The sequence below is a fragment of the Rattus rattus genome, chromosome 2, assembly GCF_011064425.1.
Source record: "Rattus rattus isolate New Zealand chromosome 2, Rrattus_CSIRO_v1, whole genome shotgun sequence".
NCBI lineage: Eukaryota > Metazoa > Chordata > Mammalia > Rodentia > Muridae > Rattus > Rattus rattus.
Window position 1 is genome coordinate 105,675,199 of NC_046155.1, and position 27,753 is coordinate 105,702,951.

The window sequence follows — 27,753 nt, forward strand, 5'->3', positions numbered from 1 at the left end:
AGGACCAGTTAGTGACCAAAATCATATTAAAAAAGAGTAGAGAGGAACATCTATTAGGAACAAAGATATTCAAGAGCTACCAACAAAGACATTCTCAGATTTTAGATTTTAGCCTCTTGTGTATAGATCAAATGCAAACTCAGATCCTCTGACTCCTGACCAGGGCTCTTTCCCTATTTTTGAAAGTGATTCACTAAAAATGCAAAATAAAACCAAACAGAACACGGAGGAGGAGTCCTGGCCTGCGTATGGAAAAAGAGGTAAAGGTAGGTAGGCACCAGCGTGGGAAACATAAACTTGGAAGGTTTTGTGGCGTTGCTCCGGCAACATAATTTCTCTTCAGCTGGGCTAAGGGTCCTGATTCAAGGTTGCTGCTAATGGGAATTCTCACACTCATAACTGAGGAAACTCCAGGACTTCCTCACAGTGAAATTTCATTTTCTGATGACTCGATGACTCGGTGTCCCAACTACCACTGTGTCAGTCATCCTTTCTCTTCCTAAGAAATTTCTTCTGGGCCTGGAGAGATGGCTCCGTGGTTAAAAGTACTTGCTGCTGTTGCAGAGGACTGGAAGTCTGTTCCCAGTATCCGTATCAGAGAGGTTATAACTCTGGACCCAGGAATCTCTGATGCCACCTTTTGGCCGCTATGGGGCCCATACTTTCAGGTATACATATGCACATAAATTAAAAAAAAAAAGATAAATCTAAAAAAGAAAACAAAAACATTTTCTTTTAATCTTTATCCTGACAATTCTCAGCTGTTGGCCTGGATAGTTAGCCCTGTGGGCCACTGCACCTCTCTGCCTACAGAGTAATGCAGCTCTGTACACTTTTCTGAGGTGGCATACATAAATCAGTGTTCACACTCCCTTGCTATGCCTTTAAGAGTTACGAGAAGGCAAGAAAGAGAGGTGGAGTCTCCCAACAGAACTTCTTGGGAAAAGATCCTAGGAATTTCTGCCAGACACTGAACTGAAATTCCAATGCTGAGACCTTGGGGTGGCCTGTGCTGAGCTAGGTCTGTGATTGGACTGCTCAGTCTATTAGGGAGGAGGGAACCAAAAGCAAAAGAGCTGGGGGAGGGGTGGGGAAAAGGAGAAAAGACCTCCCCACCCCTTCCCCAACCCAGATACTCTGATCCTGGAAGCAATGAGTAGCCACTAGCCTGAGAGGGTCTGTGCATGTCCAAGCTGAGGGCAGCAGATGCTGGACCTCGGGAGCCCTCTGCACCAAGTGAACAAGGCAGGCCTGCAGAGACCAGCTTGCCAACAGCTGGACTTGATCACCAGCTTGAAGCTGAGATCATGCACTGGGTAGAATAACAAGCGGACTTTGTTCTCTCTGGCTATGCAAAGTGTTGTTTTCCAAGGAATTGCCACCGCAGCAGACAGAAAACCAGAGCTCACCACCTGGACCCTTGAGTCATTTCAGAGAACCAAAGTTCCTGGGAAGTGTGCAGGATGATGGTGGCCCTTCCGGGAGCTTCTGCTTCACTGGTTCTCTTTCTTGCAGCATTTCTGCCCCCACTACAACATGCCCAGGACCCAGCCATGGTACACTACATCTACCAGCGCTTCCAAGTCTTGGAGGTAGGTGACATTTCTTCCCTTCACTGGGAGTATGCCTCTTGGAAGTCACTCTGTTGTGTCCCCACTTTCCTGTCAACTAGGGTGCATGTCTTCTAGAGACAGCATGAATCACATTCACAGATGTGCACAGCCTAGCAGTTCAGGATGCCACCTCCAGTGCAGACTGCTCCACCATGCAACCTTGAGCGTGGCTTCACTCTGTACTTTTCCCTGGCAGTTTTTCTTGCCTATAAAATGGACATAGTGATAGAATTTAAGTTCAAATGATATTCTATAAAATGGACATAGTGATAGAATTTAAGTTCAAATGATATTCTACAGATTTAATAATGAGACTTCAACTTTGACAAATTAGGGATGTTTTATTTGGGCCTTTAATCCAACCCAGTACATAGCCAAACTCGCTGAGTAAATTTCCAGGTTGTTGAACATTTAAAACCTAATAGTTCAGTCTTCAAAGTATGAAATTAGGACTGTCCTCACATTTTCTTCATCTTTTACTGTATTGGGATGCGAACTGATTCTGGTTTTTCTCTTTTCCTTTTTATAATAAACTGGTAAGTGACTATAAAACAATGTGGTGTTATATATGGAGGCTCACCATAGATTTTTGTTTTTTATTATTAACTGGACTTGGGTTTGGAAATGAGATTTTCCAGCAATGTTAAAAAGAGTGAGAGCATTTGAGGTAGAAGTAGAACAGTCAAATACCTGGGGTTGGGAATATGGCTCATTTGAGAATGTGGCTCAGTTGGTAAGTATGAGTCTAGCGTACACAGAGCCTTGGGTTCAAGGCTCATTACTGCATAAGCCAGGTATGTTTTGTAATATCAGGTGTAACAGCAGCACTCAGGGGACGGAGGCAGGAGGACCAGGGGCTTCAGAATCATCTTTGGCTAAACAGGAAGTTTGAGGCCAGTTTAGAACCCTATATCAAAACAAAACAAACGAACAAACAAAAAACCCAAGTGAACAAAATTCAATATTTTTATAGGCCATTCAAGCTTCTAGGGACAAACGTAACCTTCTACTTTGTAATGCTTAGCTCTTATACAAGTTGAATTAGTACATTATGTAACTTCTGTCAAGGACACTCTTATCCTAACATTTATTTTCTTGAAAAAAAATCTGTAAGTCCAAACGATGGGGCCATCTAGTTTCAGTAGAATAAGGGCACCAAACAAACAATCCAAATGCAGTGTCTCACCCTGTCCTCCAGCTGGTGGAGGCCTGGAACCTGCAGCTAAAGCACTTCCAGACCCCTGGCCTCATACTGCAATCCTTGCTCCCTTCCGGGACACACTGCCAACCTCACCTGCTTAAAATGCCAAAACTGGCTCAGGCTTTAGCACTAGCTAAACTCGTGTGCATTGTCCTGCAGTCCTGTGAGAGTTTGTCTATAGACAAACATCCTCGCAGCATTTCTGCCCCCTATAGCTCTGTAGCTGTGTAGATATGTTCTGTAGAGGATAAAGATATGTCCTTCTTTGACTGCTAGGTAGCAGGCATTTCTGGCCAATGCAGAGGCTTGACAACACAGGGCGACAGGACCTGTTCTGTAAGGGGCAAGAAAGAGGAAATAGAGACTTGGGAATTATTAATAGCTATTGTCTCTCCATGTCTCTGCCTCTCTCTGTCTCTGTCTCTGTCTTTCTCTCTCTGTCTCTCTCTCTCTCCTGGACTACTTTTCCTGTCTCTATTTCTCTTTCAAGAGAAAGTGCCCTGCATGATTATGAGTAAAGGGTTTTCATGTTTGTGAAGAAGATTTTAGTCAACATTGCCAAGTGAGCTTTAACTATTAACTCTGACCCTGCAGTTCCATTTCTGTTCACTAATTCTTCGGTTCACCAAATAGTTATCAACTATTATTACCCTATCCTTAGCTCCGTACCAGATGTGAGGGAATGGAACTCACTTCTGGAAATCTAGCCTAAGGCTATAGCTAAGAAAATAAAAAATGTAAACACAGAGGTTTTTTTCTTCCCCTCAACATTGAGTGGAAAACTAAATGGGCCTTGTTTAATTGTTTAATGGAACAAATAATGGGATTTCAATATAATGAGAAGCTGTATCTTATTAAAGTCATGTTATGTTCAGATAAATAATGTGTACATAATAGAATGTTGTTCAGCCTTTAAAATGAAGCTCATACATGACACTGGAAAGGAACTTGCAGTATCTTATGCTAAGCGAGCCCCAAGAAGATAAACACTGAATGGATGATTTTGCTAAACATTTAATCTGAAAATAATGAACTCATGAAAATAGAGAAGTATGAGGAATGAGGAGATATTGATCAGAGAATACAAAATTTTCATTCAGTAAGTTCTGAAGATAGGTCAATGGCTCAGTTAAAAACGTGAGTTCAGATCATCCAAGTAAGGTCTGGAGATGCCCATCTGTAAGCTCGGTGCTGTGGGGGAAATCCAGGCAGTTCTCTGGGGCTTACTGGTCAGGCAGTCTACACAGTCAGTGAGCTTCAGAGTCAATGAGAGACACTGCCTCAAAATATGAGAGGTTGAAATGATTGTAAAAGATACCTGGTATTGCTCTATGCCTCTATGTGTGCACCTGCATAGGCACACACACACACACACACACACACACACACACACAAACATATGCAGCACACATACCCACATACCCACACAAGTATACCCACATACACACACACTCACAGAAAAGAAAGAAGGAAAGAAAGAATATGTTTAAGAGATCCATTGTACCTCTCATTATTATATATAATAACAATATACTGCATACCTGGAAATTAAGAGAATATATTTTTATCACCTCAAAAGTAAATATGCAAAATATAAAAAATAAAAAATACATATGTTAACTTGCTTAATTTAGCCATTCCACATCAAAATATCATATGTATAACAATTATATAGGAGTTTCATTTGTTAAATAATATAGTCAGTACAAAAATTAGTGTGTGCTATAATTATATGATATATAGTATTATAGTTATAATAATATAATAATGGTATTTAAATATTTACAATATATTAGCAAGTTAAAATAAACAGATAATTTAGAAAATCACATGTAAAAATATTTTATATGCATCAAGAAATACATTGGAAACTTAAAAACTAGTATAGTTTTAAAAACTAGTACAGTTCAATAGTACCTATGAATTTAGGCTCCTGGGTCATTCTCCCCCTTTTGATTATTTATACTTATTTACTAATCTTTTCTTAGGAATGATAACTATTTGTAGTTCTTGGGTAATTTAAATAATCACAGTTATTTGGTAACTTTGTTCATTTATTTTCTGTTTGAAGCAAGGGCTGGAAAAATGTGCCCAAACAACAAGGGCCTATATTCAAGATTTCCAGGAATTCTCAAAAAACCTATCCACCATGCTGGGGAGGTGTCAGACCCACACGAATGAGTACAGGAGTGCAGTGGATAACCTTGCCCTGAGAGTGGAGCGTGCCCAGCGGGAGATCGACTACCTGCAATACCTCAGGGAGTCTGACTTCTGCCTTGAATCGGAGGAGAAGACATCGGCTGAAAAGGTGCTTCAAGAAGCAGAAGAAGAAAAGAAGATCCGAACCCTGTTGAACACAAGTAAGGACTTCTCGCATCCCTTTTAGGGCCTGGAGATAGGCAGATTCCTGCAGTTAGAAAGCGTGAGTTAGGAGCTGAAGACTGGACACTTCCCTTGTGTATATGGGCAGCGGCAACTTAGCAGGGGTCAGGTGTCCCAACAGAAGCCCAGTTCCAGGAAGCTTTCCTTCCTCCTGTAGTTTCTAAAGACCCTAGGAAAGGCCAGGACTATGGTCTAAGAGGCAGCTTGGGGAGGCCTCTCCTGGTAGACTTTGGTTTAATAGAGCCAAGTGGTCCCAGCTCTTTCTAGGGAGAGTAGCAGGCTGGTGTGGGCCACATCCAAAGCCCTGAAAACACTGCTGCCAGTGTAATAAGTAACAGTGTGAAACTAGAGACTGTGACAACCAAACCTCAGGCCTGGGTACTACAGCTCATTGCTATCGTGTGCTGTCTGGGATGGTGCATTCCAGAATGATTCCTGTGGGTGACCCATCAGTATCAGTTCTGGGCTGTCAATAACAGTATCTACTAGCTCATATTACAGTAAGCATCACAGCTAAGAAGATGTTTCCGTACACGAGTCCATTTCGTTAAAGCAGTAAGAGAAACGGGGCCCCCAACTATATTTTGCATTCTGAAAAGACTTCACTGAAAATAGGGAGACTATTTATGTACTAATTATGCCTTCAAAGTTGGGACAGTCCAGCAGGAAGAAGGAGCATAAACTGTGGGACATCTTTGCTTTTAGGTCTTTTCAATGTAACCCGTGGGTCTTTATGAAAGGGGGCCTCGGGGCTGAGGATGTAGCTCAGTTGTAGAGTATAGAGTACTGCCTAGTGTGCATGGAACCCTGGGTTCCATCCCCAGCATGAGGCAGAGGCAGAAAGAGCAGCACTTTAAGGATAGCCTCAGTTATGTAGTAAGTTTAAGGCCAACCTGAGCTACATGAGACCTTGTCTCAGTAAAAACAAAATGGCCGAAGGTCTCTGTGAGTGCAGTGAACATTAAGGACACTTCGGGTGATGGTGCACGCTATAAACACATGTCCATCTGCAAATCTGTTTGAGAAAATAAAACAGTGTAGAGCGGGGGTTGTAGGGGAAGGAAGCTGAAGAGTTCTGATCAAGCCCTGTGCTGGTACCAACAGTCACCCTTCCATTCATTAGACACCTATTTACTGATAACCGCCGATTAGAACAGAGATACCGTTCCAGGCAGTGGATACAGATGATGAAATATCATGTGGCCCATGCTTAAGGAGATTGAACATGATTAGAGAAACCTCTGAATTATTCTAAGCAGGGAAATGATATAAAGGAAGAGGCTCCCGCAAGAGAAGGGAGAGCAGTCAGGAGTACAGAAGTAATTTAATCAAACAATGACTCAGCATGAAGTATTTGCCACAGGACAGAAAAGAGCTGGTAGACTGAAAGCTATTCCGTGTTGAAATCCACACGCTTTAGTAGCAGGGAGTTGAAAGAAAGAGATAAGAGGGAGATGCAAATCCAGGATACTTATAAGGTTTGGGGATTAGGTCACTGATTGATTGGTATGAAATCTGTTTAGATAGAGAACCCACGAGTAGTTTGGAAGCACGGATGACTAGGTGGGTTTTCTCCAGGCACTTACATCTTCGTTGGTTTTCTGTTGCTATAACTGGATCATGAAAGAGACTTTATAAAGAGTAGAAATTTACTTAGCGTGCTGAGAAGTTTCCTAGGGGCTGAGAAGACGATGTGAATATTAATATTATCTGATCTAGAATGTGCCTGAACTTTTGCACAGGATCACAGGCAGGCCGCCAAGCTCAAATTGCAAAGCTGGGTCCCTGAGCTTTTGCTATTCCCCAGGGTACGCTCAGACCTGCAGACCTTGAAGTGACTCTTCTCCCATTCTACCTAGAGTGCAGCAGGGTTCCTGACACTGGGGCTCATGGTTCCTTAAGTCCCATTCTCTGTCCCACCCCGCAGACACAGGTATCCATTGTCTGCAGAGTTGCCACTCACATGGAGTCACCTGTGAGTGCTGGTTCCACAATATCTATTTAAAACTGACCCTAGCTGCCTCCCACTGGTAGAAGGGTTGCTAGATGGACATGTCTGAGTCCTATGAGTGTCCTTACTACTTCTTGCATTTCCTAAATCCCCACTACTTGTTGCGAGCTTCTCTGTGTAATACTTTTCATTATTATTCACGACTTGTTAGCAACAGCAAAATGATCCTCTCTACTCCTCAGTTCTTTTATACAAAAGAGGCCTTTTGCAGGGCTAGAGAAATGGCTCAGTTGTTAAGAGCACTGACTGTTCTTCCAGAGGTCCTGAGTTCAATTCCCACCAACCACATGGTAGCTCGCAATGATCTGTAGTGGGATCTGATGCCCTCTTCTGGTGTGCCTGAAGATAGCTACAGTGTACTCACATAAAATAAATCTTTTGCAAAGTGATCTAGATCCCTGGATCAACCTCAACTGCTCTTCCTAAAGCATCCATATAGAGTTCTAACTTAAATATATTTTCTCGTGCCTACAGACACACATGTGAGCATTTAACACCCTCCACTACACACATTTTATGTATGTACAACTTGTTCTTCTACCAGACCATTAATAAAGATTCTGACATAATCTCTTCTGTATTCATGAAATGTAGAACAGGGATCTAGCATGGAGGGAGAGGGCGAAAGAAATCATTCCTGCAAAAGGAATGGGTGACCCTGAAGAACTTAGATTAAGGACATGTAGCTCTACTAACAATCACAGCCTTGTGATTAGTGGTCCCTCAACCTGACCTGGTCTAATCTACTTCTCTCTTGCTGTGATAAAACACTAACCAAAACCAAGTTGGGAAGGAAAGGGTTTTTCTGGCTTACACATCCTGATCACAGTCAACTAGTAAGATAAGTCAGGGCAGGAACTCAAACAGGAATAGAAGCAGGAACCATGGAGGAGCACTGCTTACTGGTTTGTTCCTCATGGCTTGATTGGCCTCCTTTCTTAGATAGTCCAAGAACGCCCACAATAGGCTGAGCCCTCCCACATCAATCATCAATCAAGAAATTGCCCCATAGACTTGCTAACAGGCCAATCCAAAGGACACGATTCCTCAACAGAGGATCCCTCTTCCTGGTAACTCTGGCTTGTGCTAAGTTGGCAGAGACTAACCAGCATGGCCCATTATTGTCAGATAAGGCAAGATTTAGGATGCTAGTTCTAAGCTAGTTTATCCCCTGCACTGCACGTGTTTTATGATGTGCCTGCTCTTATTTTATGGTTGGTGGTGCTGTTGATGATGGTTGCAGTGGTGGTAGTGGTGGTGTTTTTGCTTGACTGCTGTGGTAGTAACTGTGCCATAGCAGTTTTCTAATTCTGTACAACGGGTGGCCCGACACTCAGCCGCTAGAAGCAATATGAATTCATTATTGCAGAGTTTACACACGGCCTCTAATTGTATGAGCAAGGTCATGAGTTTCCTGCAGCTCTGGCTCCAAAGGCAGTTCGCTAAAAGGTATTTCTCCTCAAGAGGTGCCTAACATCGCTTTGAAGAATTTTTTATCTCATCCTGTCAGGACTGTCTATCACAATCATCCTTCTGATTAACTCAGAGTCAATAGATTTGGAGACTTATTAATTACAGAATCCCTGAAACTTTGTCTCCCAAAGGCATGTGATCACAGCATGCACCCTCTCATATGCCCAGGTCCTGTCTGTGCTCTGGGGAGAGAGTTATGTGGAGACTACACAGGACAAGCGATCTTGGGAGCTGCATTTGTTACTTGACTCATAGCTGCAACAGAATACCTGACCAGAACCACTTTGGGAAGAAAGGGTTTATTTTGTACAGTTCCATGGGATACCTTTCATCATGGCAGGGACAGGAGCGGCAGGTAGCTGGTTATATTGTGTTCACAGTCAAAAAGTAGATAGCAGCTATTCTCTCTCTCTCTCTCTCTCTCTCTCTCTCTCTCTCTCTCTCTCTCTCTCTCCCTCCCCTCTCCATTTCTTCTGTCTTCTCCCTCTCTCTCCCTTTCTCTCTTTCTCCAAGAGCTACATTGAACTCTACCACTGAACTATATCCCCCAGTGGCTGCTCTTTCTCCTTTGATAAGTCCAGGACTCCCAGCCCCACAGAACAGTGCTTCCCACTTGAGAGTGGGTCTGCCTACTTCAGTCTAGAAATGTCCTCACAGACATACCTAGAAATCTATCTCCACTTTGATTCTATTTATTTTATTTTACTATGTATCTATATGTGTATCTATATGAGGCTGAGGCAGTCAGAAGGCAGACAGATCTGGAACTGGAGTTTACAAGTGGCTGTGAGCTCCCATGTGGGTGCTGGGAATAGAACTCAGATCCTCTGCCAAAGAAGCCAGTGCTCTTAACCTCTGAGCCATCTATCTCTCTAGCCTTCCATTTTGATTCTAAATCTCATCAAGGTGACTGACACAGCTCATCATCCCAGGGACCATTCTGGAATCCCACCTACCATTGTGCCTCAGTTATCTGAACATGTCTGCCTAGAAGATTCTACTATTCCTATCTTCTTGGCCTACAAGGGCTATACCAGCTGTATGGCTTTTAGTAAAATCCTAAATGATGACGTCAACACCAGTATGCAGGCAAACTGGGTCAGGAAGAGCTTAGAATATAGGGTTTCATTTAGACAATCTGTCTCAGAACATTCCTTTGGGAAACCTATAGGGAATGGATGGTATGACTACCTTGGAAAATTCAGTCTTGTACCTCTAAATACAAGCTAATCCTAATGCATGTTAGAATGATCCTCTTCTTTCCTCAGAGGGCCAAGTCCTGAAGAACAGCTAAAGTTATGATAAACTAATCATTCCTCATCGAGCCTTCAACCTTTATTTTGAGGTGTTTTTCTAACTGAGGTACATATGGCTTCCCAATCCCAGAAATGTTTTAAGGTTAAGTTACTTATTAAAAAACTTAACACCCCCCCCGCAACCCCCCATACCAACCTCTTTTCCACACACACATGATTTAGAATAGCAGTGAGTGCACTGGACTTTAAAGTCATTCCCAATGTTTGGTGCTAAGACCATGATTAAATTAAAATTTGTCGGGGCTGGAGAGATGGCTCAGAGGTTAAGAGCCCTGGCTGCCCTTCCAGAGGTCTTGAGCTCAATTTCTAGCAACCACATGATGGCTCATAAACACCTGTAATGGGATCTGGTGCCCTCTTATGGACTGCATGCATACATGCAGGCAGAATGCTGTATACATAATATAAATAAACCTAGAGAGAGAGAGAGAGAGAGAGAGAGAGAGAGAGAGAGAGAGAGAGACAGAGAGAGAGACAGAGACAGAGAGACAGAGACAGACAGAGAGAGAGAGAGAAACAGAGATAGAGAGACAGAGAGAGTCAGAGAGAAACAGAGACAGAGAGAAACAGAGACAGAGAGACAGAAAGAGACAGAGAGACAGAGACAGAGACAGAGAGACAGAGAGAGAAACTTCGTCTGTATTTATCACTCAGCACCACACCTCGGGCACCTAGATTGAGAATTTATCCAGCTGTAGGCTTTGGAAGAGTCCACAGGCTGCTGCATTCTTGAGTGGATAAAAGTATTGACCTCCTTTTAACTTGTAAGTAGCTTTTGAAGAAGAATTCTCAGGGCAGTCAAAACAAGCCATTATAACAGATTTTATTTTCTTCCTCTAGCCCATCTCCTTTTGTTGCAAGGAAGCATGGGAGTAACCTCAAGTAACCCTCACCCAGCTGTGTTAAATAACTCCTATCTTTTGTTAGATCATATTTCCAAGAAGCGTGCTGAATATCTGAATGCCTCTGGAATACACCCCAAGTAGATAAAAAACAAATAACTAAACAAACACCCCACTCACTGAAAACTGAAGATAGCGTGTCTGTGAGGCAACTCTCCAGGCCCGTTGGTTCTTCATGAGGAGAGCAAAACATTAAGGGAACCATAACTAATTTGTAACAGATGTATTAACTATACAGGAGGAGACTGAAGGTCTGTCTGGGGCGGACATTTAGGAGATCATAAGGATGCTTGTGCGCATGTGTGCACAAGTCCAGTGTTGCTGCATATGTTCCCTAGAGAGCACATGCCCAAGAGTCCAGAAAGATCTGTATACATAGCATTTCTTTTGTTTATTCATTTGAAAATGCTGAGGTGTTTTTTGTTTGAGTTTGTTTTTCTTTTTTCTTTTTCTTTCCTTCCTTCTTTCTTTCTTTCTTTTTTTTTTTTTTGGATGAGGCTATTTCTTTTTTCCTTTTAATTAATTAATTAATTTTTATGTATGTGAGTACACTATAGTTGTCTTCAGACACACCAGAAGACAATGTCAGATCCCATCACAGACTGTTGTGAGCCACCATGTGGTTGCTGGGAATTGAACTCAAGACCTCTGGAAGAACAGTCTTCTTAACCACAGAGCCATCTCTCCAGCCCAGTGAGGCTCTTTGTAGGTACTATGAGTATTGCCAAAAAGTTCTAAATCATGTCACCTGGTAGCTTTCGGTCCCAGTTGGCATGAAGTCATCCATTCTCTCTTCATCGTTTGTTTATAGGCTCACCAAATGTCCAGATATGTGCTGGACTTGTGCTAGGCATCAGAGATGGACACTGGCTATGACCTCACCACTCATAGTAAAATCGAGAAGCAATCCAGACATAGAGGGTAACTGTCCAGAGTGAGGGCTAATCTGAGGGTATAAGGCATCGCAGAAACATGTTAAGTTATAGGGGCAAGGTTGCTGTGGGGATCAGAGGGGTGGAACTATGCTAGAACTAGAAAGTAACTGCCAGGCTCAGTTTTAATCAAAGAGTCCATTAGATGGAGATTAGAGTTAAGAGCACCGTAAGCTGCAATGCAGCACAGTGGTAGAATGGAGCCTGGTGAGTTCATGGAGCAAATTATTCCATAGAACTCAGGCAGAGCAGGATGCTGTGGAAAGAAGAACAACAAAACAGAGGAGAGCTAAGCTTCCCACGAGAATAACGTGAATAATAAATATTATTGATAGGTAATACATTTTATGTAGTCTCCAAATGATATATGTATCTTACTGGCAATTATCATGTAATTGACAAAACCCCCATGAGTTAGATATAATCCCCACCCCATCCCCCATCAGGAATGAGACTGTTTAAAGACAGTTTGCCAAAGCTCATACAACTAATGACGACCAGGGTGACATTCACACCAACCCTGGGTTTGTGCACGTACCAGACTCTCCCATCATCCCACAGCTGGGCTGAGCAGTGATCAATATGGGGATACCACGGCTCAGACAGGATTGAGAGAGGTCACTCTGGACACAGGGTAGAGAGCGGCCTGGCACCAGGAGAGGGTGAGAGCATGTAGAAGGTAAAAGCTGGAGCCAGCAAAGCAATGGCAAGGGTGACCACAGAGGCACGTGGGCTTGGAGCTTTATGCCCTGAGAGTAAATGTCTATGCTAGAAGCTTCTGATCTCAGTGAGGGTCACAGTATGAACTATAACTCCATCTCACAAAAGACTGACTTATTTAAATTCTGTCTAAGGAACGCCAATAGCCTTCTCTTGCTTTTTAAAAAAAATTACTATTTCATTTTATTTTATTTCACTTTATTTTATTTTCGAGACACAGTCTTATGTGGCCTAGGAAGGTCTTAAGCTCCCTGTGTGTCTCAGAATGACCATGACCTCCAGATCCTCCCACCTGTATTTACCTCTGGAGTGGTGAGATACCAGGCATGCGTCGCCATACCTGGGTTTCTGTAGTGCTCGAGCTGGTGCGTGCTAGACAAGCATTCCGCCCACTCAGCTACTGCTCCGGGTCCTCTTCATTGACTTTTAACAACAGAAGTCTCTGCTTTGCTCCCCATTCATCTCTGAGGTTCTCAATTGACCTGCCACCATTTTCTTTTCTTTTCTTTTTTAAATATTTTATTCATTTATTATATATGAGTACACTGTAGCTGTCTTCAGACACACTAGAAGAGGGCATCAGATCTCATTACAGATGGTTGTGAGCCACCATGTGGTTGCTGGGATTTGAACTCAGGACCTCTGGAAGAGCCGTCAGTGCTCTTAACCACTGAGCCATCTCTCCAGCCCCCCACCATTTTCAGCAGAGTGTTTCTTCTCATTATTTCTTAAATGCCTTCAGTCCACTTACATTGTTCTCTCTTCCTCTACCCACTCCACTCCATCCATGACAGTGCCCTCCCTGTCCCCACCTATCCCTGTCCCAGTACTCTGACTTATACTGCCATCAGGGTCAGGGTCATCTTATTAGAATTATAATACCATCACCTTTTCCCCCTGATGGCAACTGCAAACCCTAGGACAACCCAAAACTCTTGTGACAACCCTGTCCTACCATAGCTAAATACATAATTTTTCTCTACAAAAAGAATGCCTGATGATTAAATAAAACTACAAATACTGTGCAAATTATTTATTGTGGGATTTTTTTCACTATGAATAAATGAGAAGCCCACAGTCAAACACCTATTTTTAGTATTTCTCCCCTTATTTCCATCCATCTCTGGTGTTCTATGATGTTTATTTAACCTGTTTTAAAAACATAACTCATACATCCATGCATGCCTGCGTTGTGAATGCTGTGTTTCCAAAAATCTATCCAGTGCCTAGAATGAGTGGGAGGTCGGGGTGCTCTGGCCTGAGCATTTTATTAGAAGTTGAAGGCAACTGCTTACTTGGGATCACATTATGCCATACTTTGTTTTTGTTTTTTCTGTTGTCCAGTGTCATCCTGTAGATATTATTGTTCTCTAGATACTTCTGCAACCCTTTTTCCCCAGATAAAAACACTATGGCTCAGAGAATCTTCCCCCACATTCCTGCTCTATCTAATAGACCATACCACCCTAGATATATAGTTTCCATCTCCGTTCTGTGCCTGAAAACCCTGTCAGCTATCTCTTGCCACATTCATGTAACTCAGCAAACCACTCCAAAATTTGATGGCTTAAAGTACACCCAACTCTTACTTCTCAGGAGTTTGCAGCATGGAAGACTGTTCTGTTGATTTGGGCCAGGACTGGCTTGCCGGCCATCTCTCATTGCCTAGGAATTACCTTCTTCTGAGATGATCTGGTTGTCCTCGACATGAAGTCTCTCTCTCCTAGAGGCTGTTCTGGGTTCATTCTTACGGTGAATACAGATGCCTCAGAGAGGGCAGAAGTCTCTCAAAGACTTAAGTTTGGTCCTTTTTACCACATTGTTTTGGCAAAAGCAATTTCCAGTTCTGGCTCCAGGGTCCTCCGTTCCACTGTAAACTCTAGTTGCTTCCATATTGGGCTTTTGGTCTTGCTGCTCGTGGAAACAGAGAGCAAGCAAGATCAGCTTTTAGTTTTTCAAATGTGTGTTGAGAACAGGGAACAGATACCTGTAGATTGATGCATTTAAGGAAATGAAACAGAACCAATAAGACTGCTACTGTAGAGTTGAGGTTCAGGTGAGTATGTCTTAGACCATCGCATAGTGAGACCAGATGGAGAGAAGAGAAGAAGGTGACATTTACTTTATAGGAGTATCAGATGGCTTTGTTCTGCAACCAGAAAGAGACTGGCAATGTCACAGCTAGAAATGGAGACTGTATCTACCTTTTTTAGTTTGCTAAAATTTAAAATAAACATAAGTGGGCTGGAGAGATGGCTCAGTGGTTACGAGCACATGCTGCTCTTGGAGAGGAAATGTATTTGGGTCCCGGCACATGATGGCTCACATTCATCTGTAATTCCAGCTTCATGTCTTCTGGCCTCCACAGATACCAAACATGCATGAGGTGCATATACATGCATACAGGCAAAATACCCATACATATAAAGTAAATAAGTCTAGAAAATTAAAACCAAAACAATGAAAATATTGTATTTTTTAATTAAGAATCAAACCAGCCTACAAATGAGAGATAGACAAAATCAAAGAGTTTACCCTTATAACCCTGGAGTGCTTGGGGCATTTCAAGGCAGACACCTGATGTTAAGTGGCAGTCGTTTGAGATCAGAAAGGCCCCAGATGACTTGCCAGTTCCCTGCTTTGCTTCACAGGATACTGACCAGCCTAGATGCTCTTGTGCAGTTTTCAAAAGGTCAGTCATAGACACTCCTTTGCCATCTTAGAACCTATTCAGGGCTCCAAAGAGGGCATCTTGAGTTTAGCTACAGGTACTGATTTTTGCCACTTTCACAGTTAAGCTAAAGAGGTTGTAGCAGGTGCCAGACTTTCTTTCAAGGAGAATGCAAAATAATGCATGAAACAGATATGGCAGTGTCTTAAATCTTACCACGTTTACTTTCTATTGAAGGGATGCTAGCAATAAAAATGTCAGCAAAATGAGTGTACTGTATCATAAAAATGTAACAGGCTCAAGAGAAGAAAATGTATTACAGTAAGGAGGTTATGGAGAGCTGGTTTCTTCTAGAAGACAGTGTCAGAAGGAAGTTTGCCCGTATTGGGGTGGAGCTATTGGAACCCCACAGTGGAAGCCGGCTGGAATCACACTCAGAGTTTAGTCATCTTCCTGGCTTTCAGGAATGTTCCTTGTGTTCTCTGCTTGTTGCTAGTGGGTGACATACACCTAAATAAGTGGAGAAGCATGAATTAAACCTGTTTCCTTTCTCATACTCTACTGCTAATCACCAGCAAAGCTGCTAGGCGTGGTTCTAGGAACCTTAGAATACTCTAAATTTGGCAACAACAACAAAAAATGTAGGAACCTAGAAATACCTGTAATAAGTGTTTACTGAAGGGCTCTGTGTGGTCATCAAGATCAGCACATACAATGTTTATTATATGCCAAACCCTACTATGAGACACATAGCTGAGCTCTCCAACAACACCAAATCAGTGTGGGTAATTGAGGAACATCCTGCACAAGGTAGCCTTCCTATTTTCCTGCCATCCATCCACTGAAGCAGAGAGTGGGGCAGCCCTGCTAACCTCTTCGTTTTCTAAGTTGGCAAAGTAGAAATTGATATCACAACTTTGGGCAGTGTCAAACAACTGCACTATCAAAAGCTATTTGGTTCCTGAGTATGGAGCATAAGCAGAAAGTAGTGAGACAGGAATACATCATGTCCTAGGCCCTGGGGGAGGTTAAGGAGAAAGGAGAAGATGAACAGAAAGAGAAAGGAGAAGAGGAGGAGGACAAGGAAGAGGGGGAGGGGTTAAAGGAGAAGACTCTTTGTAGTCCAGCATGATGTCTGTTTTAGTTACTTCTATATCACTGCCAAGAGGCACCATGGCCACAGCAACTATAGAAGAAAATGTTCTGGGGTTTATGGTTTTAGAAGGTAAGTTCGTAACCATCATGGTGGCAAGCATGGCGGCAGGCAGGCAGACGTGACACGGGGGCAGAACCTGAAAGCTTCCCAAGTAGGAGGCAGGGAGAGAACTGCCTGGGAATGGCATGGGCTTCTGAAACCCCAAGGCCCAGCGCACACCTTCTCCAACAGGACCACGTCTATCAATCCTTCCTGAACAGTTCCACCAACCGGGGACCAAGTATCCAAACATATGAGCGTATGGGCTCCATTCTCATTTAGACAACCACAGTACCAACCCTGAAAGAGGGCTGTTCAGATGGAGCCATGCATTAACTGGGGCAAGAGTATGGCTTGAAAAAGTCAAGATTTATGACAAAACTTCGCAAAGTAGTGAAAAATGCTCACAGCTTCAGAAGAAGTCTCTTCTCTTTAATAGACTCTCACCAGGCAAACCCGCCAGTCCCTTTCTGCTCGTGTCTCCCTTCCCTTTTCTACTCCCATTGTTATTGTTGTTGTTGGTGGTGGTGATTTTGTTGTTGTTGTTGATGTTGTTGTGATTGTTTTCTGTTTGGTTGGCTTTTTTGTTTTGTTTTATTGTTTTATTATTTTGGTTTTTGAGACTGGGTTTCTCTGTGGAGTCTGGCTGTCTTGGAACTTGCTGTGTAAACGAGGCTAGCCTTTGAACTCAGAGATCCCCCTGCCTTTGCCTCCGCTGGGATTTACAGCAGGCACCACCACCATCACAGCCTCCCAGCTTGAGTCTGGTTTACCATCATCACCTGGCTACCTCAATCTAACCAGTCAACCCCTTTCTTTCTAACTGTCTCTTTTTTTTTTCACCTTATGGAGATAATTTAATTCATTATGTCATGAATACATGTTTTTTCATGTTCATTAAAGACAGGATTATTATTTTTTCCATCTTTATTTTCTTGAGTATTTCTTATTTACATTTCGATTGTTATTCCCCTTCCCGGTTTCTGGGATAACATACCCCTAACCCCTCCCCCCTCCCTTCCATATGGGCTTCCCCTCCCCATCCTCCTCCCATTACCACCCTCCCCCCAAAAATCCCATTCACTGGGGGTTCAGTCTTGGCAGGTCCAAGGGCTTCCCCTTCCACTGGTGCTCTTACTAGGCTATTCATTGCTACCTATGCAGTTGGAGCCCAGGGTCAGTCCATGTATAGTCTTTAGGTAGTGGCTTAGTCCCTGGAAGCTCTGGTTGCTTGGCATTGTTGTTCGTATGGGGTCTCAAGCTCCTTCAAGCTCTTCTAGTCCTTTCTCTGATTCCTTCAACGGGGGTCCCGTTCTCAGTTCAGTAGTTTGCTGCTGGCATTTGCCTATGTATTTGCTGTATTCTGGCTGTGTCTCTCAGGAGAGATCTACATATGGTTCCTGTCGGCTTGCACTTCTTTGCTTCATCCACCTTGTCTAATTGGGTGGCTGTATATGTATGGGCCACTTGTGGGGCAGGCTCTGAATGGGTGTTCCTTCTGCCTCTGTTTTAATCTTTGCCTCCCTATTCCCTGCCAATGGTATTCTTGTTCCCCTTTTAACTGTCTCTTGTATCTATGCCTGACACTATTTGGGATCTTGAATCTGGACTACACTTATAAACCTACTGCATAACTTCCCTGTGTTCATCATTCTACCTTCAGGTGACCTCCAACCCCCACACACACCTTGCTCCCTACCCCAGCCACTTTTCTACCAGAGATGAACCAGTATCTCTAACATTAGATTGAGTCACAATGGAGGAACAAGTCTTACAGGTCCAGCAAGTGTTATTAATAAAGAGAAAAGTATTTTAAAAGATTCAAATAAGTGATATTTATGTATGAACTCATTGGCCTTGGGCTAAATTCTACCCCAACTGCTTGACTGAAATTTTGCCTGTCGGGGAAACCACACATCTGTGTGTTCTGGTTTGTACATGGAACCTTTGCATTGACTGTTAAATAATTTGCATCTTAGTTGTTTTCAAACTTTTGGTTATTTATTTATTATTTCCAATGTTTCCACTACTATTTTCCCCCTGCTAATTATCTGTTCCCAAAAGAAACATGGCAGGTAATTTTAATTTTCCCTTTTATTGGGACACTGGAAATTTATTCTCCCTAGTTTTTACAATTTTAGATTATCCTTGATGGAAGAATAGAAGGGCTGGCAGAATGAAGGCTGGATTGACAAAAGGGTGTTTGAGGACTTGAGTCCGGAGTCTCCAGGTCTCAGATACCCAGTCCTGAGCTCTAGCAAATCTGAAGGAGTAGGAGAAGTAGCAGAAAGACATGGAGTAAATCGATTTGTTTTTTTCTTAGAGATTTTTTTAACTCCTTAATAAAAAATTTACATCAACACATTGTCGTTCTGTTATTTCTCTAAGAGTTCTGCATTAAGAAGGGGAATTAGAGAGGGGAAGCATGTGAATGCTCACTCCTTCTACAGTTTACTACTTTTACATTTTATTTAAGTTTACTTTTTAGACAGGGTCTCATTATGGAACTTGGGCTATGCCAGAACTCATAGTGTAGCACAGGTAAGCCTGCAGCTTACTATATGGGCTGGGCTGTCCTCAAACTTGCAATCTTTCTGGGTCTGCCTTGTAAGTGCTGGGATTGTATGCCTGCCACTCCACAACTGCTTCTCTTCTGTATTTTATTTTATTTGTGTTTTTGGTGATAGGATTTAACATAGTCCAAACTGGCATCCAATTGATATATAACAGAACTTCTCATTCTCTGATCCCAAATACTAGGATCCGTACTTCATGCTCAGTTTTATGCGGTACTGGGGATCTAACCTAGGACTTCATGTATGCAAGGCAGATACTCTACAAACTCATCTATATCCTTAACCCCTTCTGTATTGTAAGTGAATGGTTTCTTATAAACAAGAAACAAATGTTCCACATTCTAAGACACAGTCTTTGCATAACTTAGCTTTAAGTCTGGTCTTCCCTAGTGGGAGGGACAGGTACCATGGGGGCTACCAACTGAACATAGATGTCCTGTCACACTTGGCAGCCCATGGCCTTCCCTAGTCCTTTTCTGGGCACACTAGTACACATGGCTCTCCAACCCTTCCTACCATACTAACCTGCCTCTGAGGCTGGCTAGGAGCATCCTAGCTCCCAACTCTGACTTCAGAAGACCCCTTCACTACTGACCATTCTAAGAAACTAATGCAAGAATTAACTGTTTTTTACTTGGAAACCAGTGATTAAAATATACATCATGAGGCTGGAGAAATGGCTCAGTGGTTAAGAGCACTGACTACTCTTATCCAGTTCAATTCCCAGCAACCACATGGTGGCTCACAACCATTTGTAATGGGATCTGATGCCCTCTTCTGGTGTATCTGAAAACAACAACAGTGTATTCATAACATAAAAGAATAAACAAAATAAATAAATATATCATGGTAACTTATAAGAATTATATAAGTTACTATGAAGTTATGCAGCACAGTACCAAACATTCTATGTATTTGTAAGATATTTAATAACTGCTTTAACCCTGGGACTTGTCTTAACATGGAATATCATATGGGTATCTCCAGGAACCCATGGGTCCTCCTCTTCCTCTCCTATACAATCATTCTATGGTTGAAAGCTTAAAGCCTCACTCACTTCTCCTTGGCAATCAGCATAGATGAGAGAAGAGCTGTGGCCTCACCTCAGTCAGGTTTAGCTCTGTTCAAGTAGATATGGCACTTGGGAATCGGGGTGTCTGTTCCCCTTCTTCACTCAGCTCCTCATAGCAGAGGCTCCTCCTGCTAGCTGCTTCTTTGAAGATTAAACTCCCTGGGTGCCTTTTCTAGAGTCTGCCTTCCTATAACCAGGTCCCCCCACAACAATGCTGACACAGAAGTCAAACTCTCATGCAGTTGGAGCATGCTAGGAGGACATGGTAACTCCTGGTGGCTGAGAGATTTCTGCAGTCCTCTTCTAAATTTGGCCTCCAGCCCAGTATGACCCAGGTGGGGCCTCTGTGCCTACATCTGAAAAACTAACTTCCCAGGACTTGGCTCTATCCAGCTAAGCCTGTTCTCTGTCCCATTTGTTTTCTTTAGAAAACCTGGCATCAAGTTTTTTTGTTTTTTAATGAAATAATGGGTTTGAAAGTATTGAAAATCTTTGAAGTGTTTTATGAATGATGATTTACTTAAGATAGGTCTGCGGTCAGAACCCAAAAGGTGTTAAACTGTGTAGACCCCAGAAAAAGATCTGAGCTTTTTATTTTCTTCATCCAACTGCCATTTACTGAATCCTCAAAGCATTGACTTAGGCATTTGGGTACAATACTAAACATGAAGATGAAGTCCCTGTTTTTGGAGAACCTTGTGAGAGAGGTGGGAGATCAGGTAGTAAAGACACAGATAGTACAATTAACAGTGTAATGCGTGGTCTAAAATAAAAAGAAGCCTGCTAAGGAGATGATATTAAAAGTGAGACTTGGCCAGGTATGGTGGTGCTCACACACAGTCCTTGTACTTGCCATTTTGAAGCCATCCTGTGATATGTAGTGACTTCAAGTGGTATGTATGTGGGAGGTGGGGGGTTACCTGAAGAATGAATGAGAGCCAATTCACTGTATAAAGTTCAAGAAAAAGGAATGTTCCAGGGAGAAGACTTGTAAGTATAAGATTCCTAAAGCAAAAAGAAATATGGCATGCTCACAGACCATAAAGAAAACTGAGTTGTCCCAACACAGTGAGACACAAAGACAGAGTCCTAATGATAAACAAGGGCCATGCTGCACAGCCTTATGGGTGAGGGCAGAGGATTAGGATGTTATTCTAAGTGTAAGCGAGGAGATAAAGCTGCACATGTCAGATCACTCTTACTGCTTTGTGGAGTATACTTGACATGCAGATGAGCAAGCAAGAGTAAGATCAGGGAGATCAATCTGATACGATTTAAGTGATCTAGCAAGAAACGATGAGTCATGGTTTCGCAGGGGAAGAGCAGGAGGTAAAGGTGAGATATGTAATTGAGTATTTGTAAAAACTATTCATATATTTAAATTAATTCTTTGATAATTTCGTATACGTATACAATGTACTTTGATCATATTCCTTCTTACTTCTCCCAATTCCTACCATATCAACCCAAGACCAACCCCTACCCACCTACTTCTGTTCTTTAAAAATTATTATAATCCCTCAAGTCCAATTTGTACTGCCCACGCGCTCCTGGATATAGCGTAGTTGACCTACCAAGAGCCACACCCATAAAGAAAACTGGCATTTTCTCCCCTAGAAACCATCAATTATTAATACCTGTTTAGCTAGGCATGTGGCTCAGGCCCAGCAGTACCACCTCCTCAGCTGGAATCTTGATTGGCTTGATCTTGTACCGGTCTTATGCAGGTAACATGAATGCAGTAGTCCTGTCAAGCCCTGATGATAAGGGTTCTTTTTCCAGTCCTCCCTGATCCCTGGTTTTTATAATCTCATTGAACCATCTTCTGTGGTAGTCCCTGAGACTTGAGGGGAAGGAGTATAATATAGATATCCTATTTGTGTCTGAGCACTCCACAGACACTCTGTACATTGGCCAGTTGTAAATTCACTATTTTCTATGGCACAAAGAAACTATTCTGATGATGTCTGAGAGCTGTCTTAATAGGTGTAGAAATATCAATTTAGAGAATAGTTTATATCCATTTAGCAAAGAATAATAATTGGTTCCCCTCTGTGGCTAGTGAGTTCCCTAACATTGGGTTCTTGGCCAGATTTGTAGAGAGCCACCAAAAAGTCTGAAGTTAGAACTGATGATCAGCCATTCCAGAAATGACCAGTAGTGCTGATCTCTTGACTGTGGTCACCGTGAGGATTCCAAGGAGCTCCGATCATCTAGGGATGGCACACTTAAGGGTCAGATGGGAGATGCTTATACCATACCTGTCCAGATCCCACTCACTGAAAACAAGTCAGTGAGCATAGGGTAACCCCAAAGGAGACTATGAAATGTAGTTTTTCAAGCAGTGATAAAGACTGAACTGAAGTGGAATTGGAGAAGCACAGATCATAATCTCTGCCACACTGTCAAAGGAGAAATAGGAAATGCACACAGGAACAAAGATGGCGGCGAAGAAGGCATCTTCAAACAGGAGGAACTGACCAGTGCCGCCACGCCATAGAAGATGAAGTAACATGTAAAAGTACGGGGCTTTTCTATACCCACCCTTGTTCTCTAATAATAATGACAAGGAGACCTTTATATTCATTAGTAAGCTTCTTTCACTATAGCTGGGGACTTTCTGGTCTAAGACAACCATGCTGACCACTTCCCAGCCATGTGGTATTGCCTGCCACTTTAATCTTGTTCTAGCACCTCGTTCTTCATTTGTGTCCTCATGGCAACTCCCTGGGTCCCCAGTGAAACCCTCCCCCAAGGCCCTCCTTCTCTGGGCTGAGATGACCCACTTTATTCTCCTGCCTAGCTAAAGGCTGATCGCTCTTAATTGAGCAACCTGAAGATGATGTAGAACAATGTTTTACAGAATACTGAGTCAGGGAGTGCTTCACAGTAATGACAATACAAAGTCCTGCACTGCAACTAGATTTCTAGGGCGAGAAATCAGCAACTGAACACACAGTTGCTGTGTATTCACAAAACATCCCCCCTCCCCAACAGTAACATGCCTACATAAAAGAAAGGCAGGGATTTTCATTTAGGAGTTCCTTGGTAGTATTATCAAGAACAGATTCTGTTGTAAAGTAAGAGTGGGAGGTGAGAAAGTAAATATGGAAAATATAGACTGCTCTGTAGGAGAGGCTGAGGATGGAACAGTGCAAAAGAAGACAAAGTATCCAGAAAATGTTAACAACTTGGAGATACACCTTTAAGACAGGATCTTACTATGTGCCCTGGCTGGCCCCAAATTGCTGTATAGATCAAGCTGGTCTCAGAGTCACAGAGAACAGCCTACCTCTTCCTCCAGAGTGTTGAGCATACGCACTATGCCCAGTTATGAGATTTTTAAAATGATAATAAGAAAGATGCATATAAGTTAAGACTAAGGAACTAGTTATAAGGAAAAAAATTTAAAGATTATAGAGTAATTGGCTGAGGAGTCTAGAAGCTAAGACAGGATATGATCTGAATATAGTGATTGTATTACTCATGGAAAGAAGAAGTAACACAACTTCTAAGAAAATTCTACTATGGGTTGGGGATTTAGCTCAGTGGTAGAGCGCTTGCCTAGCAAGCTTAAGGCCCTGGGTTCGGTCCCCAGCTCAAAAAAAAAAAAAAAAAAAAAAAAAAATTCTACTATAAAATAAGGGTCAGGAAATGGAGGGAGTTCATGTCTGATGGTGTTTAATTTTTCAAAAGGAGTTCATGCCTGTGTTTTATTTTTGCTCTAGGATTCTCTAAGGGAAACTCTCCTTTCAGAGGTCATGGTAGCATAGCAGAGACGAGAATGTTATCTACTGTATTAGATCTGAAAGGAAGCTGGAGTCTTCAAGTGTAGTGAGTATTCTAGAGAGTAGACACCTCATAAATAACCTGTTGAGAAATGACCTGTTCTCTTTCTCCTGTCTGACTAGGCTGTGACAACATGCTGATGGCTATAAAGTCTCTGAAAATAGTGAAGAAGACCGTGGACCCAGAGGGCTCTTGGATGAAGGATGCTGGCAGTACCTCTGCTAAAGTGTATCTATTAGCTGGATCCAGAAACAACACAGTTTGGGAATTTGCAAACTTGCGGGCCTTCATGGAAGATAGCGTGAAGCCTGGTCCCCGGAAGCTAACTTTACCACTTTCCTGGCAGGGATCAGGGCAAGTGGTCTACCAGAACTTCCTATTTTTTCACAATCAAGGAACTTCTAATGAGATAATTAAATATAATCTGCAGAAGAAGACTGTGGAAGATCGAATGCTTCTCCCAGGAGGGGCAGGCCGAGCACCCATCTATCAACACTCCCTCTCTACATACATTGACCTTGCTGTGGATGAACATGGACTCTGGGCCATTCACTCAGGACCAGGTATCCAAGGCCATTTGGTTCTCACAAAAATTGAGGCTGGCACTTTAGGAATAGAACATTCCTGGGATACGCCGTGTAGAAGCCAGGATGCTGAAGCGTCATTCCTCCTGTGTGGTGTCCTCTATGTCGTCTACAGTTCCGGTGGCCAGGGCCCTCATCGAATCACCTGTGTCTATGACCCACTGGGCACTGTCAGGGAGGAGCATCTGCCCAATTTGTTCTTCCCTAGGCGGGCAAGGAGTCACTCCATGATCCATTACAACCCCAGAGATAAGCAGCTGTATGCCTGGAATGAAGGCTATCAGATCATTTACAAACTCCAGACAAAGAAAAAACTGCCTCTGGAGTAATGGACAGCAGTTTGCAGAAAGAGTTGTGTGGCTTAGGCAGTGGTTTTCCGGGACGTTGAGGTCACGGCCCCTTTACATTGAAGTATCATTAGGAATGAGTTCTAACATTTAAAATACATATTCTTCCTTTCTCAAATGTTACTGCCTTAGGTATCTTTTGAGAGCATAGATGAGGTCACAATTCAGACCAATACCTTGCCCTCACCCAAATCTGATGGGGTTTAAGGTCTCTTTCATCTGGTTTAGTTATTTCCAATTCTTCCTTTTTTCTTTCAGCATTTTCTCTGACTCTGCCCTATTTCTTATCCAGCAACTAGGATCTTGCCCGTCCTGGTGTTGACTTCTTCTCTGGACTTCACTCAGGCGCTGTTCTCTTTTTCAAATGCTTATAAAGATTTTTCATTGTCCAACTGTACATTTCTTGTTGCTGACAAGAAGCAACTTAAGAGAGAAAGGGTTTATACCAGCTTATTGTTTTAAAAGAAGCCAGGCAGAGTGGTGCACACCTTTTACCCTGGTCTCCAGGAAGCTTAGGAAGGTGGATCTCTGTGTGTTTGAGGCCAACCTGGTCTACATGGTAAGTTCCAGGGCCAACAGGGTAATACAGTAAGTGCTTGTTTTTTTTTTTTTTAAAAAAAAAATGGATATAGTCCACCATAGTAGTAGTGAAAGTATCTGATGCAGAAGCATCATATGTTCAAGTCACATCTGTAATCAGGATGCAGGGAGCAAACAGGAAGAAAGGCTACACTAAGAAACTTAAAGGCTTGCTCTCATAGTAACTCACTACTCGTCATAGTGACACAAGACTTGCATTCAGCTGGGAACCAAGCGTTCAGGTGAGCTCCTGGGGCACATACTCATCTGACCATAACACCCAGGAAACACTATTTCTTCTTGGTGCCTAATTTTTATTTCCTCTAGCCTTGCTCTTCTGTCAAGCCAAGTGGATACAGTAACAGTGTGAAATCATGAATAGTTGGATGTTACTTTCTAGTTACAAAGCTCTTTTTATACTGTTTAATTGTCTTTTCTCTTTGTCAGGTTTGTACACATCTTCATAGTTGCTAAGTTAGAGGTGAGAGTTCAGGTGAGTTACTCAAAGTAGCAAGCTACAAAAGAGCTAGAAAGACTGCAAACCTCCTAGTATTTCCATCACCCAAGGAAGGAAATATCAATTAGGCACTTTTCCCACTTATCCTTAATAAGTGTGTCCATCAGTTCAGCCTAAAAATAACACTCTGCCCCTTAGCCAGTTTTCATGTATGCACAACGTCTTATATATAGGTCTTTCAAAGTCTGCTTTATCTAAAAAACCAGTCCAAAGTAAGGATGCAATTCTAGCCTCATCTTGTTTTTCTGTTGCCTGCTTCTTTCTTCTTGCTTTCAGTGTAATAAAAGTGAGATTAAGCAGATAATCTCATCAGGTTCTGTTTGCCTCCATCCTATCACCACAGAAGCGTTCCAGTATTACTGGCCGGGATTACTGTGAACAACGATCCCTAACACACAAAGGCCCTTGGTAAAGATTCTAGTGTGGATGGAAGCCAGATAGCAGCTTTGCCACAGCAGGCATGCTGGGCTTTACAGAGGGCAGTGTGACTCTTGAGAGGGGCTCCTCTTCAAAATGTTTCCCACATGTGTGTCCCACTTGGCTGAGTCTAGGTCACAAGTGAGGGTGCAGTGCCAGCCTGTGTCATGTGCTGCGGTCTCTGCCTTTCCAGGTTGGTCACATGAGAAGGCTTGCTTTTGTGTGCTTGCAGCTGTTTCTCTGTCTTTGCCAAGTCCAGGCCTGGCCGACAGGCAGTGAAGAGAGATCCACACCCATACCATCGGAGTAGATCTTTGGCAGAATGGAATGACCTACAGTTCTGATGAAATGGCCCCAAGAGCCCAAATCTTTTGCAGAATGAGGCAGATATGAATGAATAACTGTGATACACCGGCCCCATGAATCCAGGGACAATATCTGCTCTATGGGCAGTCATGTTACCTACCTTACTGACAAAGAACATGACCTACTCATGAGGGCATTATCCAAAGGAGTGAGGTCTGTATACATGGTTCCTTTGAAGTCAAGAGAATAATTCGTAGCATGCTGTCTGGCTTCTATCTGGGAAATGTTGGGATTCCATAGTTCTGCAAGATATACCTGTCTCAAACAGTATACCCTTGGTACACAGAATCCCTAAAGGGAGAATATCTCTTTTAGGTGAAATTTGTTCTTTGCTACTTTCCCTAACAGCATGCGGGCCTGGGAACACCTTTCACGTGTGTTTTTCAGTTCCACTCTGGTTGGATTTAAATGAAGATCAATGGTGTCTCCATGCCCCATAGCAGTGGTTATTATATTGCTACACATTAGAATCACCCGGGGAACGTTAAGAATCTTAATATCCAGGCTATCCTCTCAAATGCCATCAAATCAGACCCTCTGGAGTTGGGAGGAAAACATCCGTAATTTTAAAGCCCCTTCCCAAACTGCACATAAGCTTGAGAAGGCCAATTTCATAAAACAGTTTACAAAATAATTGTATAGTTCTGAGAAAATGCTAGCAGTTTCTGGGGGCCTGGGGAAAGAAACTGCCCCTGCATCCCCAGGCTACCGGTGGGATTTGGAACTGCCCACATGTGAACTTATGTGAACTGCGCAGGCTCTGTGTCCAAAAGCCTCTCTGCCGCTATTTTAAGGAAGTGAAAGAACCGAAGGGCGTCCTGCTGTGACACATGTCTCCCTGGGCCCCAGTCTTCCTCTACTGGCTTGCCTTTACTCTGCTGCTGGTCATGTCCCCGCAGTGCTCACACACCTGTTTTTTTACAGTGTTTATGTTCTGTTCATGTGTGTAAGCCTCTAGCCATACCAGTAATTTTAGACTAATTAAAAAAAAAAAGATGTGTCCTGTAGTGTCTGTCAACACTCCAGGTGCAAGCAACTGGAGTCCAGCTTAGTAGTGACTCCTGCCAGAGTCCCTGTGTCTCTGCCATCT

At 42.7% G+C, this 27,753-nt stretch overlaps 1 protein-coding gene across 1 annotated transcript; it reads left to right on the forward strand.

Moving 5' to 3' along the window:
• Positions 1-947: 947 nt before the first annotated feature.
• Positions 948-26,189, forward strand: Olfml1 (olfactomedin like 1). The gene is made up of 3 exons (XM_032893202.1): positions 948-1,592; positions 4,886-5,174; positions 23,976-26,189. The coding sequence occupies exons 1-3, from the start codon at positions 1,464-1,466 to the stop codon at positions 24,764-24,766; spliced, it is 1,209 nt and encodes a 402-aa protein (XP_032749093.1). The 5' UTR covers positions 948-1,463; the 3' UTR covers positions 24,767-26,189.
• The last annotated feature ends 1,564 nt before the right edge of the window (positions 26,190-27,753 follow it).

What these genes read in the sequence shown, in the direction of transcription:
- Olfml1 (XM_032893202.1), top strand. Translation starts at nt 1,464, where the DNA reads ATGATGGTGGCCCTTCCGGGAGCTTCTGCTTCACTGGTTCTCTTTCTT. An exon ending in AGCGCTTCCAAGTCTTGGAG is followed by an intron (nt 1,593 to 4,885) that starts GTAGGTGACATT and finishes TTCTGTTTGAAG; the next exon opens with CAAGGGCTGGAAAAATGTGC. An exon ending in CCGAACCCTGTTGAACACAA is followed by an intron (nt 5,175 to 23,975) that starts GTAAGGACTTCT and finishes CTGTCTGACTAG; the next exon opens with GCTGTGACAACATGCTGATG.